This window comes from Clupea harengus, chromosome 11 (genome assembly GCF_900700415.2).
Source record: "Clupea harengus chromosome 11, Ch_v2.0.2, whole genome shotgun sequence".
Classification (NCBI taxonomy): Eukaryota; Metazoa; Chordata; class Actinopteri; order Clupeiformes; family Clupeidae; genus Clupea; species Clupea harengus.
This window is the reverse complement of record NC_045162.1, coordinates 18,212,664-18,227,717: the sequence shown is the minus strand read 5'-3', so window position 1 is coordinate 18,227,717 and position 15,054 is coordinate 18,212,664. Positions and strand designations below refer to the sequence as shown.

General features: G+C 40.9%; 1 protein-coding gene and 1 long non-coding RNA gene across 2 annotated transcripts; both read left to right on the top strand.

Moving 5' to 3' along the window:
* The first annotated feature begins 1,139 nt into the window (after window positions 1-1,139).
* On the top strand, window positions 1,140-3,162 carry LOC105896157. Its single transcript, XR_004164600.2, has 3 exons — window positions 1,140-1,273; window positions 1,757-1,801; window positions 2,854-3,162. It is a non-coding gene; the product is annotated as an uncharacterized LOC105896157 (long non-coding RNA).
* A 1,824-nt stretch (window positions 3,163-4,986) lies between these two features.
* On the top strand, window positions 4,987-15,040 carry aldh5a1 (aldehyde dehydrogenase 5 family, member A1 (succinate-semialdehyde dehydrogenase)). Its single transcript, XM_012822910.3, has 12 exons — window positions 4,987-5,232; window positions 5,659-5,806; window positions 6,393-6,635; window positions 9,996-10,079; window positions 10,857-11,027; window positions 11,291-11,407; window positions 11,900-12,043; window positions 12,477-12,620; window positions 12,808-12,966; window positions 13,135-13,298; window positions 13,548-13,606; window positions 13,693-15,040. The coding sequence occupies exons 1-12, from the start codon at window positions 5,156-5,158 to the stop codon at window positions 13,902-13,904; spliced, it is 1,722 nt and encodes a 573-aa protein (XP_012678364.2). The 5' UTR covers window positions 4,987-5,155; the 3' UTR covers window positions 13,905-15,040.
* The last annotated feature ends 14 nt before the right edge of the window (window positions 15,041-15,054 follow it).

Genomic DNA, 15,054 nt, shown 5'->3' with positions numbered 1-15,054 from the left:
AGGTTGGCGCGATTTTCTAAATGACAAGAAGTTATTATACTAATTTAGTCTAGCATACTTTATTTAGGCTATAAAAAGCACAGGTGTATAGCACATTCCTTCAGATGTTCATTTTTACATCCCAAATTATGGCCATAGGCAAGAGAGTGTGTAGGCCTACAAGGACTTTGGTAAGCCAACATACTGTCTGTATTACAACGGCATTTTCTGTGTGCAACTGAAACAAAATAGAGACAATAGGTACAAGTGACGTAGCCCAAGGGAGGCTATGTCCTCTTAGATCAAGAGTAGAACCATCATAAATTGTTGAGATATTTGATTTCATGCAGAGAGAAGTTAAAAATCTTTAAATATTTTCTGGTTTAAACTGGTTGATAAAGTGAAATTGAAAATGTATAACTGCTCAAATGTAGAAAAAATGTTGAAGAAAAGCTATGCATCTGCTGATGACAAATGTTTTCATTGTCAAAGAGGGCCCTGCCATGAAAGGTATGGGAACCACTGGCCTACTGGTCAACAGGTAGCAGCTGGCCCTCAGCTGACAACGGTAGCGACTCTCCCACTAAGTAGCCTAGTCTTGAGAGTATTTTCTAAAAAGCACATTCATCAGAGGTAGCCTATTTATAAAGAGCCGTTATTGTTCCAGGAAAAGTCTCAGCCACAAAAAGATAATACATTTTTAGATTTTGAAAAAAAAAAAGATCTTGCATCATGCACATATTAAGGTTGTTCATAATTTATGACAAATGTAAGCAAAGTGAGGGAGTAATAAGTTATGGAAATTGTATACACTCATCTAAAAATGGTCTGGTAGGTGAGGGGTTACTATAGAGACTGGGATTACAAGAGATGCCAACAGGCTAAACCTCGCAATTGAAACACTCCTTAAAATGTTAACTGACTTGTAACTTGAGATCTCTTCAGAAAAACATTTAAGAGTGCTTAGTTCATCACCACCAAGCAAAAAGAACATCAATTTGACAGATTTAGATTAAATAATTCAGTCTATCTCGGTAGTGATCCTTTGCAAATGTGAAGGAAGTTAAGTTTCATTTTGGGCTTTGGGCAAGTGTCATTTTGAATATGCTGCCCTGGCATTGTTAAATGATGTGGGCTTGGCAGCAGGAAATGTGTTCACCTCACATATAAGTGCAGCTGCAGAGGGCTTTGCACTATTTCTGCTTTTTTGCTCTGACAGATAACAGTTAAGATGAAACCACTGTTGTGTGCCTTTTTCTTCTTGCTGGTGTGCTGCGTGTTCATCAATGCTGAGGTAACTATATTTTGACAAAAAAGTGATAATTTTGAGTATGTTTTTTAATAGATTTTATTGATAGTAATAATTATAAATAATAATAATAAAAAACAATAGTTTATGTTGTTCAAAATATTTGACACTTCTCATGTTAAACTCATGTTATACTGTGCTAGTAAAAAAAAAAAGCCCTTTAGAGATTACATTCTCTTCCATTTTGGGGATTTTGATGAATTTATGTTCTTTCTGTATGTACATTTTAAAAAGAACATGTGGCAAATAAATCTATGGCCTATTTCGCATACAATTAAAGTAATATATTTTAAGCACCTCAACCTTTAAAGCAATTAGTGTTTCTCAGTATGAAGCTTGTGCATCTTTCTGACATTATATGACTCATTTGGAATTACATTTGTTCATCTTTATGACATTGTATCACTATGTAATCCATATTGGATGTTATCTACATGATAAAATAACATGCTTTTTAAACATTTTCAGGAGGATACAAAAGTAATGACAACTAAACCAGCTAAGCCCGCAGCGGTATGTTTATAGCAGTTTCTTAATGTTTATCTCCTCCTACCTTTTAAAACCTCAGGCTGAATTTAGGCTGCTTCATTTCTTTGTTCCCTCTCCCCTCTACCAAATTGCTTGCAGGGTGCCATGAGCGTTAAAGACACATGCGTCATACATTGTGTACATTTGCATAGTAGCCTACTCCAGACAATAGACTAATGAGGTTTTCTCTGAACACTTATTATGTAAAGACTGATGGTAAAGTGAAATTCCTTCTTTACATAAAATGAACAAATAAATAGATAAATAAAAAGACAAGCATCTCCCTCGTGTGGAGGCTTAACAAAGAGTACCAACACTCAAGTGGCAAATTTCAAAATGTTCTAAAAGTTTGACCTTCCCAAATGCGAGCCAGCCCCATGTCAAGTAGGCTACTTCCAGGTAATCCACCATGCATTACAGATTGCCGCCAACTACCCATTCATTTCCCCGTCAGTGATTTGTCTCTTGAAATTAATTTAAAAACCGGAACGTGCAAAATCCACTGCATACCAAATAACGACGGTCACTCCCAGACTATTTCTTGAGCATTGGGTCCAATCAAAGTACAACTATTTGAAAAGTCATGCTTTTAACCCACAGAGCCAACTTGGCAATGTGGGTGAAAATCATGACTTCTTTCCTTAGCAACCGTTGCCACTCAACTAAACTAATTAACGTTACCCTGCTTACAGCAAGTACTTAGCTAATAAAGATGAGGACTCAGTTGTGTAGTAATATCAATCTAGCCATTGTACATTTAAATTGCACTGAAATGCTGTATTTCTGCCATTGTTCCGCTTTAAACTGTCGCTAAATAAGTTATGTTTTCGCCGTTTTGACGAACATCGCCACCACTGGGCGTTGGCCTTTAGTATTTTTTTGTGTTCAGTGATGAATTCACACAACGGATTACTCTGATGACACACTATCTCAATGAATTGCAGATTGCATGTACATGTTAAGCATATCACATCTGTCAAGTTCACAGTACAAAGCATATTAATATCTATTTGATGAACATATATGTGAATTTTCAGACAGAGAAGCCAAAGACATCTGGTGCCAGCACTATGGATGGACTGTCCGCACTGCAGTTGCTGATGACCTTGATTCCTGCTCTCCTCTGCAAAGTGTTTTAACAGTTCATCTCAGGCTATGGCATGAAGGACACACGTCATCAAATAAATGATTCCCTATACATGATTGGTGTGATTCCGGCTGAGATGGAAGAGATTTGTTTGGTAAAAAACACATAGGGTATGTTAAAGTGGTGAAATTGTAACATCATAACAAAGACAAATAAAGAGCTGTTCTGACGGCAACACAAATAAATTACCGAATCAATACATTATGTGTTTGTATTCCACTGAAACCTATAGCCTTCAACGGTTTTATAAATAGTTGAAGAAATTGTGAAGAGAACTGTCGCCCCCTTGTGTAGCCTACTACAGAGATTAACTGACCTTACTATTATACTATTATACAGGCTTTAAGTGAAGCTGCTGTTAGAGGTACAGCATTTTTAGGGAATGGATCTACTTTCTTATAGATGTCATAGATATATATCTAATAGAAGATTCTTCAGCAGCTGGGCAATTGCACGTGGCAAAAGTGAGTCAAAAGCTTGATGACATCCAGTGTCATACTTATTAACCAGAAAACAATCATGTGAAATGACCAGTTATTCTCTTATTCTTTCAAGTCTTTAAGGAGTGTGTCAGGTCAAGCTTCTTATAGTCAAGTGTGACGGGAGGACGGCAGTGTAGACCGACTACGCCACCCAGTTTATAGAGATGGGCCTCTAGTTTAAAGTTCTAGTGTTTAGGTTCTTTGTTTGGTGGGAGCAGCACTACAGATTCATCCAGACTTCGTTTCTGATACAAAAATATACAATTTATTACAAGCACTAAAATATAAATACAACACAAGTCCATATGAATCAGGCCGTAGGCCACTGCCGAAGGAACCACAGTCTACAATGTCCAAGAGTCCGCCGTATCCAAAGTCCGCAAGCAAAGTCCGTCAGCATCCACCACCGCACCACAGCTGCTCACGTTGGTCTGTCAATCACGCACACTCGCACGCACAGAGAGAGAGAAATCGCCAGTATCTCCACAAGTAGCAATACACACTCACAGCAAACAGAAAGTAAATAACCAACACACGAAAAGATAATAATATCAACCAAAAGTAAATCAACCCAAAGAAAATAGCTACTTGTGATAGTCCTTGAAGCTCCACTTTGTATGGTGCTAACCGTAATTCCTCAGCTTATTAGTGGACAAGGCACACTCACCATTGAACCGAGAGCAGACGAATCTAGCTCTCAGTCAATATTCATTCAGGCTTCTCTCAGTCAAACGGACGACTCAGGTCAGCTCTTTCCTGGCAACCCACGAACGTAGAAGACGGGGATCTCACCGGCCTCCACTTCAACGCAGTAGGGAACCAATCAACTTCGGATCTCGTTCAACAGATGTCCGGTAATCCAGTAAACGCCAACGAAACACAAAAGCTCTGCCACAGACCAGACCAGACCAGACCAGACCAGACCCGACCAGACCCGACCCGACCCGACCCCTTCCCCCCCGTCCTCTCCAGCAATCCCGTGTGATGTCCAGCATTCACAGACTGTTCAGTGTTCATGTTAAAAAGGATCTCAATCATAGACATAATGATCTGCACCTGTAGCCTACCATGCAATCAGGTGTTTGCGAGGCACACCAGTCAAGGGGGCGTTGCCCAGCGGAGTTCTGGAAGTGAGCTGTCCTAATTAAAGAAACGGCAGCTGCACAACACAATAAGCAACATCATAACAAACATACAGTCACTCAACACCCACATAATACTCACATATGACACAAGCTTCTTATACGATAGTAGGCCTATCAACTTCTGCTTCCTGTATTTGATGCCGGGCCACATGGGTATTTTTATCAATGTACATAAAGTCATTGCAAAACATCCAAATAATCCACTCAACACAAACAATCAATCTAAAAATCTAAATGAATTGAAATTATTATTCACTATGAACCAATATAAATGTCAATATGAAAATCAAAGTGTGAATATGGTTGTCAGTGAACATTGTAGTTTTAGGCCTACATGATGTGGTCATTGCAAATAAGACATCATGTCGAAAAGTCGGAAGTCACTGAGGTTACACCCACTGAGTGGCTGAAAGGCCACTGAGTGGCAGTGTACGTAAGCGTTCAGCTTGAATGCCGCATGTAAAATGGGAAAGAGCTGTTGTGTGATTGACTGTTCAAATAGATTCAACAAGAAATCGGACCTGTCTTTTTACAGACTACCGAAAGCTAAAGAAAAGAGAAGCAAATGGATCGCTGCAATTCGCAGAAACAACTGGGATCCAAGCACCGAAACGTGGATTTGTGGTTGCCATTTTGTGTCGGGTGTGTTGATTTTTGGGGTAAAATCATACCTTAAGTGATACACTTGTATTGACTACTCATCAATTACATATTTAGCATCTTTCATTTATAGTCTGTGTAACTGTGTAGTTTTCGTCAGCATTTATTAAACATCCATTATGACGAGTCTGAGTGTTAGCTGACCAGGACAAACCCAGTTTTCCACAAGGCAAGTTCAGACAGTAAAAGTTTCTACAAAATTTGTAGACATTTTGTTTATTATTAGCATCCTTATGGGTGGCTGAATCACACTCCTGCTTTATGGAACGCCCCCCTCCGGGTAGTCTACAGTGCACAGGTAGCCTAGTTAAATGTTGTAATGATGAAACCATGTATATTTACTGTGCAGCCATGCAAATAAATTAAGTGTACACAAGCATTGCAAGTTAAACTTCTCGTTTGTTTTAGGAAAAAAAGAGCGAAGATTCCCTACACCCTGACTACCTGCCAAGTTTATTCAGTTTCACCTCCACTTCAGATCGAATTCTGGCTATCGACAACCTGGACATATATCTACGATCTCAAGAAGTTTCTGAGAAAATACTTGAAAACTCAGGTAGAGAGCAAGCTGCCACAGTTCTTCTGAACCTGCATCAAAGTAGCCTACTGCATTAAAGGCAGAGGTACCGTACAGGCAGTTGAAATCCAAGACACAGAGATCCAGACAGAGGATGGCATCGTCTCATTGCATGGACTGATTAAATAGTTAAAAACTAAATGTCAAGGAGAAAGATACAGGTTGTGCAGAATCCAATCAACACGTTGGCTAGCCGACACAATTCGGAAATGGAAAACAAAGACAGTATTTGTTTTCCTTACTATTCAAAGCTGTATGTAATTTAATTTAATTTGTGAATATTGTTGCAATAGTGGAACGATACCCCTGACAACACAAATCAACTGCAAAACGCTTATGTGAAGCGGCGACAATAATGAAAGATCACGTGTTTGTACGACCGCCTCCAAGACCGGTTCTATCTTGACTAAAGAGTAGACATATCCGTTTTGTAATGCACTGTTCTCAGACGACTGCTGATTTAAATCGACTGACGACTTCCCACTCGTTTACAGTCTGACGCTAGCGATACTCCCTTGTAATGGGTACATTTTACTTGATAAGAAGTGGTTGTTTTCTTCGTCAGGCTGTACCCGGCCTGCCCGCTGTGATGCATCGTCAGTATAGCCTCGACATTTCTGCAGCGCTCCTCCGCACTCAAGGCTATATCGATGGGCGCTGGGTGTCTGCACCGTCGACATTCCCAGTGCTAGACCCAGCAACGGGCAAGGAGCTGGCCAAGGTAGCTGACTGTGGACCGCGGGAGGCACAGGACGCTGTCAACGCAGCCTACAAGGCATTTCACTCGTGGAAGCGTCAGACTGCAAAGGTAGCCACAGTCCAGCTGGTCGTACTTGTTATCTTCAGTATGAAGCAAGTTTTATCATTTGAAATCGCAGTAGAAGCAATGTCCCGACGAGGACCTTTGAAATAATGAGTAATTACGTTCTAATAGATTAAAAACAATCTCCGATTGACCGTGAACAGCTAGCTAACCAGCTAGCTTTATGTTTTTTAAATCAACCTTGATCTCAGTCTTGTGCATGCCAGGTTACTGAAACAATGTGTTCATCCCTTTCAACTATTTAATTTTGTAATATGCAATATTTTCCTAAATATAGCTTTCTTATACCAATGTTGATCACAGACATCTGGGCATGTGTCATATGTTTACAGTGGTCAAGAGTGGTTTATTGAACTAATTTCTCTGTGTACAGAGAAAGGTCACTGATCCATTTGAAAAAATGGAATCCATTCATAAATCTACTTTATTTATTTCGTGATGAAAGGATGTGCTAATTCATGACGTGTGTGATAAGACTACCATTTCTTACTCTGGGATTTTACTCAAGACATGTACATTGTTGGTATCACCTGTGGAGCAATTTTGTATAATAGCTAATAAGATAATGAGCTGTTCAAAAAACCCAAAAGATTGGATGCAGTCTTGCACTACTGGATCTCAAAGATGCCTTTGACCAGTGCAAACACTAATCATAAACTCACTTTCATGTAATATGTTACTCGATGAAACATTTTGTGAACCAAGCAGAGATTTAATTGTTCATGGATCTAGTTTTATCCAGTTTAACCAGTTCTGTTGTGTTTGTCATACTTTATTTCCCTGACTATTAACCACGGTTTATAATCATTGATTTTGTTACATTTCTGCAGCCCTGCTGGAATACATGGGAATGCATTTTTCCGACGAGGAAATTATGTGCATAGTAACTCTGCTAGGTAGAATGGGTCACTCTCCCTCTTTCACACATGAATCCCATTTAAAACAACGTGGGATGGAACACATTTTTATTCACTCTCAGTCTTCCATAACGATAAAGAAATGGGTATGTGTATTCCCTATGCAACGGGATGCTACGGAGGTCGAACCTCTGCGAGAGTTCTGGCTGTAAAACATGCAAGGTTAATGCCAGTTAAACTATACTTGTTATCTCTATCTCAGGGAACCATCTGAACAGTTGATAGTTGCTAGTGTGTGTAATATGAACTAATTTGAATATGAACATACCTGGCTGCTCAGAACATGACTTCACACAATAGTGCGGGAGGCTCTGTTTACAGAATGCTCCAAGTCCTGTGACTATCTTCCCCTTAAGTACCCATTTAGTCCTACATCTGGTATAATAATTAGTCACATGGACAGTGGTTTCTCTTGATAAGGATCACACATTAAAACAGACAAATGGAGGGGGTTCTCACCCGAAGAGGGGGGTTTCCCCCTCCAGAGAGAGGTTACCTTACAACTAACAGAGACCAGAATTGTCATGTCTCTGAAATCAATGTAAAGACTAATCTATGCAGCTGCAGGACTGCGACTCACTCTACCACTGAGACCATTCAAATAAGGTCAAACATGTCAAGGAAATCATCTTCTAATGCAATATCTCATTTAGTAAATCCATTTTCCTGTCCCTAGTTTCACCCTTGCATGGAAAGGCACAGGGAGAAAACCAGAGACAGAGGGTAGAGATAATAACCTCAACAGGGGTGTGAGAACGTCAACGACATGGGACAATGCAGTTCTGGAATGTTTGATAGAGGCAACATAAAACAACATCTAACCCACACCTAGTGAGTAATTACAAGTGGAAGGCCATCAGTGTTTTCCCTTCCAAAGATTCCCATCCTGCCTTACAAACTCATGTTAAAATGAAGCTGCACAGGCACTAGGGATGCAACTAGTACTGTGTGGCCACGGTTCGGTATGTATCACGTTTTTTGGGCCACTGTAACGGTACGTTTTTGGTATCTTTATATTTAATAAAAATAATGAAATCACCCTTTAAACAATTAACCATTTATTTTGCCTCTAGACAAATTAAACTTTCTATGCAGAAAAATGGCTGCGTTACTGACTAGACCTGGTACTACAGTGAGGTTCATTTCTCCATCAGGCGACATAATCCTGTGTCATAAGCCACCGAACAGGACTGCAACTCTTTGGCTATCAATACTCCCATTGCTTTTGTTATTACCTCCGCCAAGGTTTTCGGTTCAGTTGGATTGTTAGTTTGTCAATCTCTAAACGGGATTATGCAAAAACTACTGACTCGATTTCCATGAAAGGTATAGCATGGGCCACAGACAAACCCATTACATTTTGGAGCTGATCTGGGAGGGTGGCTCCACGAATTTAGTTTCACTTTTGTTAACCTTGTGAGATTGGCGTTTGGCCTAGGCGGAGGTCTGCGCTCTCCTAGTGCTTTTTAATCTGTCACAAATTATTGCTGGAAGGCAACAGCGAGAGATTGTTGTGTGTTCGCTAGCGAGTGGACTGTCCTTGCTATACCTGGGATAGGGCAGAGTGATGGCAACGTGAATAAGACATCATGTTAGAACTGTTTCCACTGGAGTTGCCAATAGTGGCAAAGCAATGCGCGCAGACTCTACTTTGTTTGTTTACAGTCCTCTTATCCTTGTCATCGTATTGAACGCTAAATCCAAAATGTTCCCACACAGCGGATTTGAAAGACGTGGTGCCTCTTCAAATTTGCTTCTCACTGTCTAGCTAGCATTCACAAAGTTGAATTTCTCCAAATCAGCTTACCAGTAAAAAGCTGCATTGGGTTCAGACCCATCACAGCCACTTGTAGATGATGTGAAATAGCTTCACATACTCATTAAACAATCCTTAGATAAATAATGGGACGTAAGTGGAGCAAGGGCTTACTCTGATACCAATGTAGTAAATAAAGGGGATGAAATCCCACCTCCGCCTTTAAAGACTTAAACATTTAGCATCCATTCCCACACAACAGCATAACACAAAATAAATGCTTAATAAATGCATGGTTTTCACTGTGAGTGGGAATGAGGTAGCCTGTATGTGTGTGTGTGCGTGCGTGCGTGCCTGCATGCGAGCGATGAGGGTGTGGCATTTCAAGCTCATTGCATGCACCATTACTTACATGCGGTGTGGTCAATACACAGTTTTCTTTTATACAATTTACATAAAATACCCTAATGCGGTTTATATACGGTGCGATTTATAGTCGGGAAAATAGGGTATTGTCTGTTACCAGCTTTGTCCCCTCTTGACAGTTGCCATGTGTATATCAAATCAAAATATTTCCCTCAAGCTGTTCTCATCCTTTGTGTTTCCCCCCACAGGATGATAAAGTGTACTTCTTTTGATCTTAAATATGGTAACCTCAAATTTTAATTTCAGGAAAGGAGCGTCCTCCTACGCAAATGGTTTGATCTCTTAACCAAACACAAGGAGGACCTCGCTAAGCTCATTACTGCAGAATGTGTGAGTAAATTATTATTTTTGTACAAGTAACTTCTTATTCTATCATGATGGCTTTGGCTCTAGGTGGCTTTAATTATTGATCACACTGTGGTACATGTACAATGGTTAGCCCACATTTGTAATGGATAATGGCTGCAGAGGTGTTGTAATGTATGTACTTGTAGTATGTAGTATTTGACAAGGAGAAGACAAAGTACTAGTTCCATCAGAGTTTCCTCCACCAGGGAAAGAACCAGAAATAGACCAGTCCACAGGCAACCTCAGGTTAATTGTTAGTGTCTGTGATTTTGCTGAGGCCTCAGCAAAACCAAAAACACGGAGTAAATGAATACATGTGACAACGATGAATCAGATGGTGTAGTGTCTCTTCTCACATGCGTTGTTGTCCAAGACCATTATGGCAATCCGTAACTCCTCCACAGCAGTGCTGGCTCTTTGCCTTTTAACATTAAATCAGAATACTGGTATCTAATAATCTAATGAAGTGATGCTATAAGCTAAATTTCGAAAATCAAACCTTAGTATTGGCTATAGAATTAATTTCAGTTCGTTGAAATGACATGAACATTTTTATACTGTTGGCTAGAAGAGTCCTAAAAATGGCTAATATTGTCATGCCTGAAATAAACCCTTCTACACTGAAGTAATGTGAATTGTTAGCCTGTGTCTTGCTGTTGAAGAACTTATATGCTTAGTCTACTGCTTGCGTCTGAAGAATTCAGCAAACATAGCATCAAATCAGTGGACATAACACCACTCAATGTTTCTCCAAATCAGGGCAAACCCATGAAGGAGTCGTTGGGGGAGATTGCCTATGCTGCCTCTTTCCTTGAGTGGTTCTCTGAGGAGGCACGGCGCACGTATGGAGACGTCGTCCCCGCCGCAGCCAAGGACCGCAGGATCCTGCTGCTCAAGCAGCCCGTGGGCGTGGCCTCCATCATCACCCCGGTGAGTGTCATGGAGACCACTCAGAGGTATCCTACTTGGGATGGCTGGTAGCAGTCAGCATCAAAGTGAATGTAAATGGGACTGTTTTGTCATTGTCACATTGCCTTGTCCTGCAGTCAACTGCGCATTTAAGGTTACATTTGTAGAACTTTTATAGTAGTAACATTGTGATCCTGAGCTGAAGCAATGTATGTAAGAATTGTCCTAGAACGTGTCCTCAGTTGCCTTTAATCAAAGCTGGTAAATTTGAATGTCCCTTGTAGTGGAATTTCCCCAGTGCTATGATCACCAGGAAGGTGGGCGCTGCTTTGGCTGCGGGCTGCACTGTCGTGGTGAAGCCAGCTGAAGACACGCCACTCTCTGCGCTGGCTTTGGCCGAGGTCAGTTCTCTCTGCTTCTGCAATGGCAGTAAAGAACATATCAAATCATCACTTTTTTCATGCGCTCTTTTTGAATGTGCAAAACAGTCAGGGATAAAGTACTCTACAGGTGCATTTAAAACAACATATACCTAGAGTTGATGACACATGGGACAACTTTTTGACCAATGTTAACGGGCAATCACATGACCAGTTCCTAATGTTCTGATTGGATGATCGCAACAGGTCACCCACTGATGGTTACGGTTCTCCAGGAAAAAAAAAAAATGTTGCCCATATTGGTGGGAATTAGTGGGATCAGTTGGAAAGTGCCCCAAAAACATCAGTCAGTAACATTGCCTGGCAGCATTGCTCAAAAAGTTGTCCTGTGTATTATCATCTTAAGATGTTCTTTGAAAGCCATAGACCCTATTCATTCGCCTACATCTGTTTTCTCAGGGCTGCCTCACTTCACTTCATAGATGTTAATATCCTTACTGTGTTCCCCCATAGCTGGCTGATCAGGCAGGCATCCCTGCTGGGGTGTTCAACGTGGTTCCCTGCTCAAGGGAAAAGACACCGTCTGTGGGAGAGCTCATCTGCACCGACCCACTTGTTGGGAAGGTCTCGTTCACCGGCTCTACAGCCACTGGCAAGGTAAGGGCAAGATAGCACAAACAGTCATGGTGAATTGCGCATAGACTGTGGTTGCGCATAGAAGAGATATTGAGACCTCACACCCACACAAAAGACAACCTAGAATTAGTGTACTGAACACATTTTTGTTTTAAAGGTGGAGTCTGCGATTCTGATGAAAGCTTATTGATATTTAAGCGCAACAGCTTATCAAATTACTCTCCTCCCTTCCGGGCTCCTGAAGCCACGTGTTGATTCGCTGGTATTGTTAATAGCTCTGTCCATGCCACTATACTTGTTTCCCATTTACCAGTACTGAGTACCAAGTGAAGAATATTTCCATACTACAAATAAGCTCTTTTTAATGAATTTGAAATTTCAGTCAAAGATGTCACAAAGCCTTTATGAACACATGGCATATCCGGTTGTCTCTGTATTCCTCTGTGCTGGTCAGATTCTGCTGAAGCATGCGGCAGGCACAGTGAAGAGGGTATCCATGGAGCTGGGGGGACATGCGCCTTTCATTGTGTTCAACAGCGCAGACGTGGACAAGGCTGTGGTAGGAGCCATGGCCTCCAAGTTTAGGAACTCCGGCCAGGTAAGAAGTGGCCCTTGGATTTTTCACGGTCTTAACGACGATACTTCTGATGACTGTGTAGACTGTGTAGATTTTCACCTTGTCTGTCTGTTAATTCTAGAGAGGGCGTTCTTGTAGGCCAGCGTCAGGCTTTCCTATCTGATTCCTGTCCATTCTGTGCTTACTCTCCCTCCTTTTTCTCTTTCAGACGTGTGTGTGCTCCAACCGTTTCCTGGTGCAGAGTGGGATCCATGATGTGTTTGTGGAGAAGCTGGGGAAGGCCATGGATGCTGAGCTGAAGATTGGCCACGGCTCTGAACCCACCACCACCATGGGACCCCTCATCAACAGCCGCGCCGCAGAAAAGGTGCTTCACCAGTCACTAGCACTCGCTACTCTCATGAAGCCTTATTAGCCTAGATTTGGATTCCTAATTGTCAATCCACTTGTGTAAACTGACCAAAGACAAAAATGTAGTTAAAAACAGCGTTACATGGCGTCAAATTGTCGCTAAACCAATTGTTCTTCATGTCAGGTGGAGCATCAGGTCAAGGATGCAGTGTCCCAGGGGGCTGTCATCTTGAGAGGGGGCAAGCGTCTGGAAGGTTCCTTCATGGAACCAACCCTACTGGCCAAAGTCACCACTGACATGCTCTGCACCAGGGAGGAGACCTTTGGGCCCCTACTCCCTGTCCTCAAGTGAGTAGGATTGATGAGAATGGAGTCAATGGCATAGTATTATATAGAATGCATAGCAGTGGAACTGTTCTGTGACCACTGATATTGATTTTAAGTGAATAAAAAAATGATGGCATAGGTTTGTGTAATTTGTGGCGAGAGTAGGAGGAAATTACTGGGTTAGGATGTTAGTGCAGTGGTGAGCATTATTTTATTTGACAAGTAAAAGATGAAATTCGGGCAATAGTTGAATTATGTATATTTTTACAGGTTCAATACAGAGGAGGAAGCTCTTGCAATTGCCAATGCCAGCCATGTTGGCCTTGCAGGTCTGTGGATTATTTTAACGATTTCACTCTTTCCTTAGACCTCTGTCCTGAAGCAGACCCTCATGCTTGTTGGTATTTTCCTGTAGGTTACTTCTTCTCCCAGGACATTAGCCAGATCTGGCGAGTGGCAGAGGACCTGGAGGTGGGCATGGTGGGGGTCAACGAGGGCCTGCTCTCCACCCCGGAGGCCTCATTCGGTGGGGTCAAGCAGTCTGGTTTAGGGCGGGAGGGCTCCAAGTATGGTATTGAGGAATACCTGGATGTCAAGTACATGTGCTTCGGAGGCCTTACTCCCTGAGTACCCGTCTTTGTGTGTGTGTGCAAGGGGAGGCATCGTTAGGCAACACATTACTCATATATTACACAGTCGTAGGAGTAGACAATCATCAAATAATTATATAAAAATAACACTGTGAATTCAGTCTGTCCGCATCTCGGAGCTGTCCATTTGAATTACATGCTGTTTAAAACAGAAAAGGCTGTCAACCATAGGATTATGGAAGTGTAGGCCTATCATTTTGAGCATGCCTCTCCCCACCAGGAAAGTGGGAAAATAAATCTATAGCACAATTTTACATTTATTTTTTACATATATTACAAGACCTGGTCTTATAACAGAAAATATGGCAAAAAAGAACCACAGTTTCTTAAACAGCCTATGAGACTGTTAATAGGTCACTGATGAACACTTGAAAATAAATACTGATTAAATAATCTAATACTGAGTAACTTTCACCGTAAAATCAACAAAGAATGCACACATTGCAGTGTAGTCATCAGTATTAGGTTGTTATGCAACATCTCGTAACTAAGTAAACTAAGTAAAGCAAATACCACTGGTGTGTGTGTGCTTGTGTCTGTATGTCTGTAACCTGATCCAGAACCTGTGAGTTGTATGAATTGCAATATTTTTGTAAGTGAATTGACTTGCAACATCCGTATTTCTGAAGGTTTGTAAATGTTATGTCATGTTGACTGTTTAATTTCTTAGGTTAGCCTCTATTTAAAAATGTCATGCTGCTAAAAGTTAACATTTTGCCCACTTTTTATTAGGTGGCTTTAGGTATGGTCACCTGTAATACTTAATTGATTACTACAATTAACTTTTTGTTTGGAACATGTTGCAACATGATTGGTAGCTATGTGCTTGAATGAGAGCTACATAGTATTAGTCATTACCTTGGTACATTGTGTCAGGCCAGTTAATATAAAGTGGACCAAACACTATTTAGATACACTAGATAATCTTCCCAAAAAGTCCTCATATTGTAGTTGAAATGTCCATATTTTGCTTTTTTTGCCAAACATCATCCCTGAAGTGCCATGTTAAATTAGTTTCAGCATGTTTTTTCTTCCATTGTGTCCTTAATGTACATTTCTAACTTTTGTAAATAGTAATTACTGTTAATTATTAAAAATGTGATTGAACTTTTATTGGTATTCACACG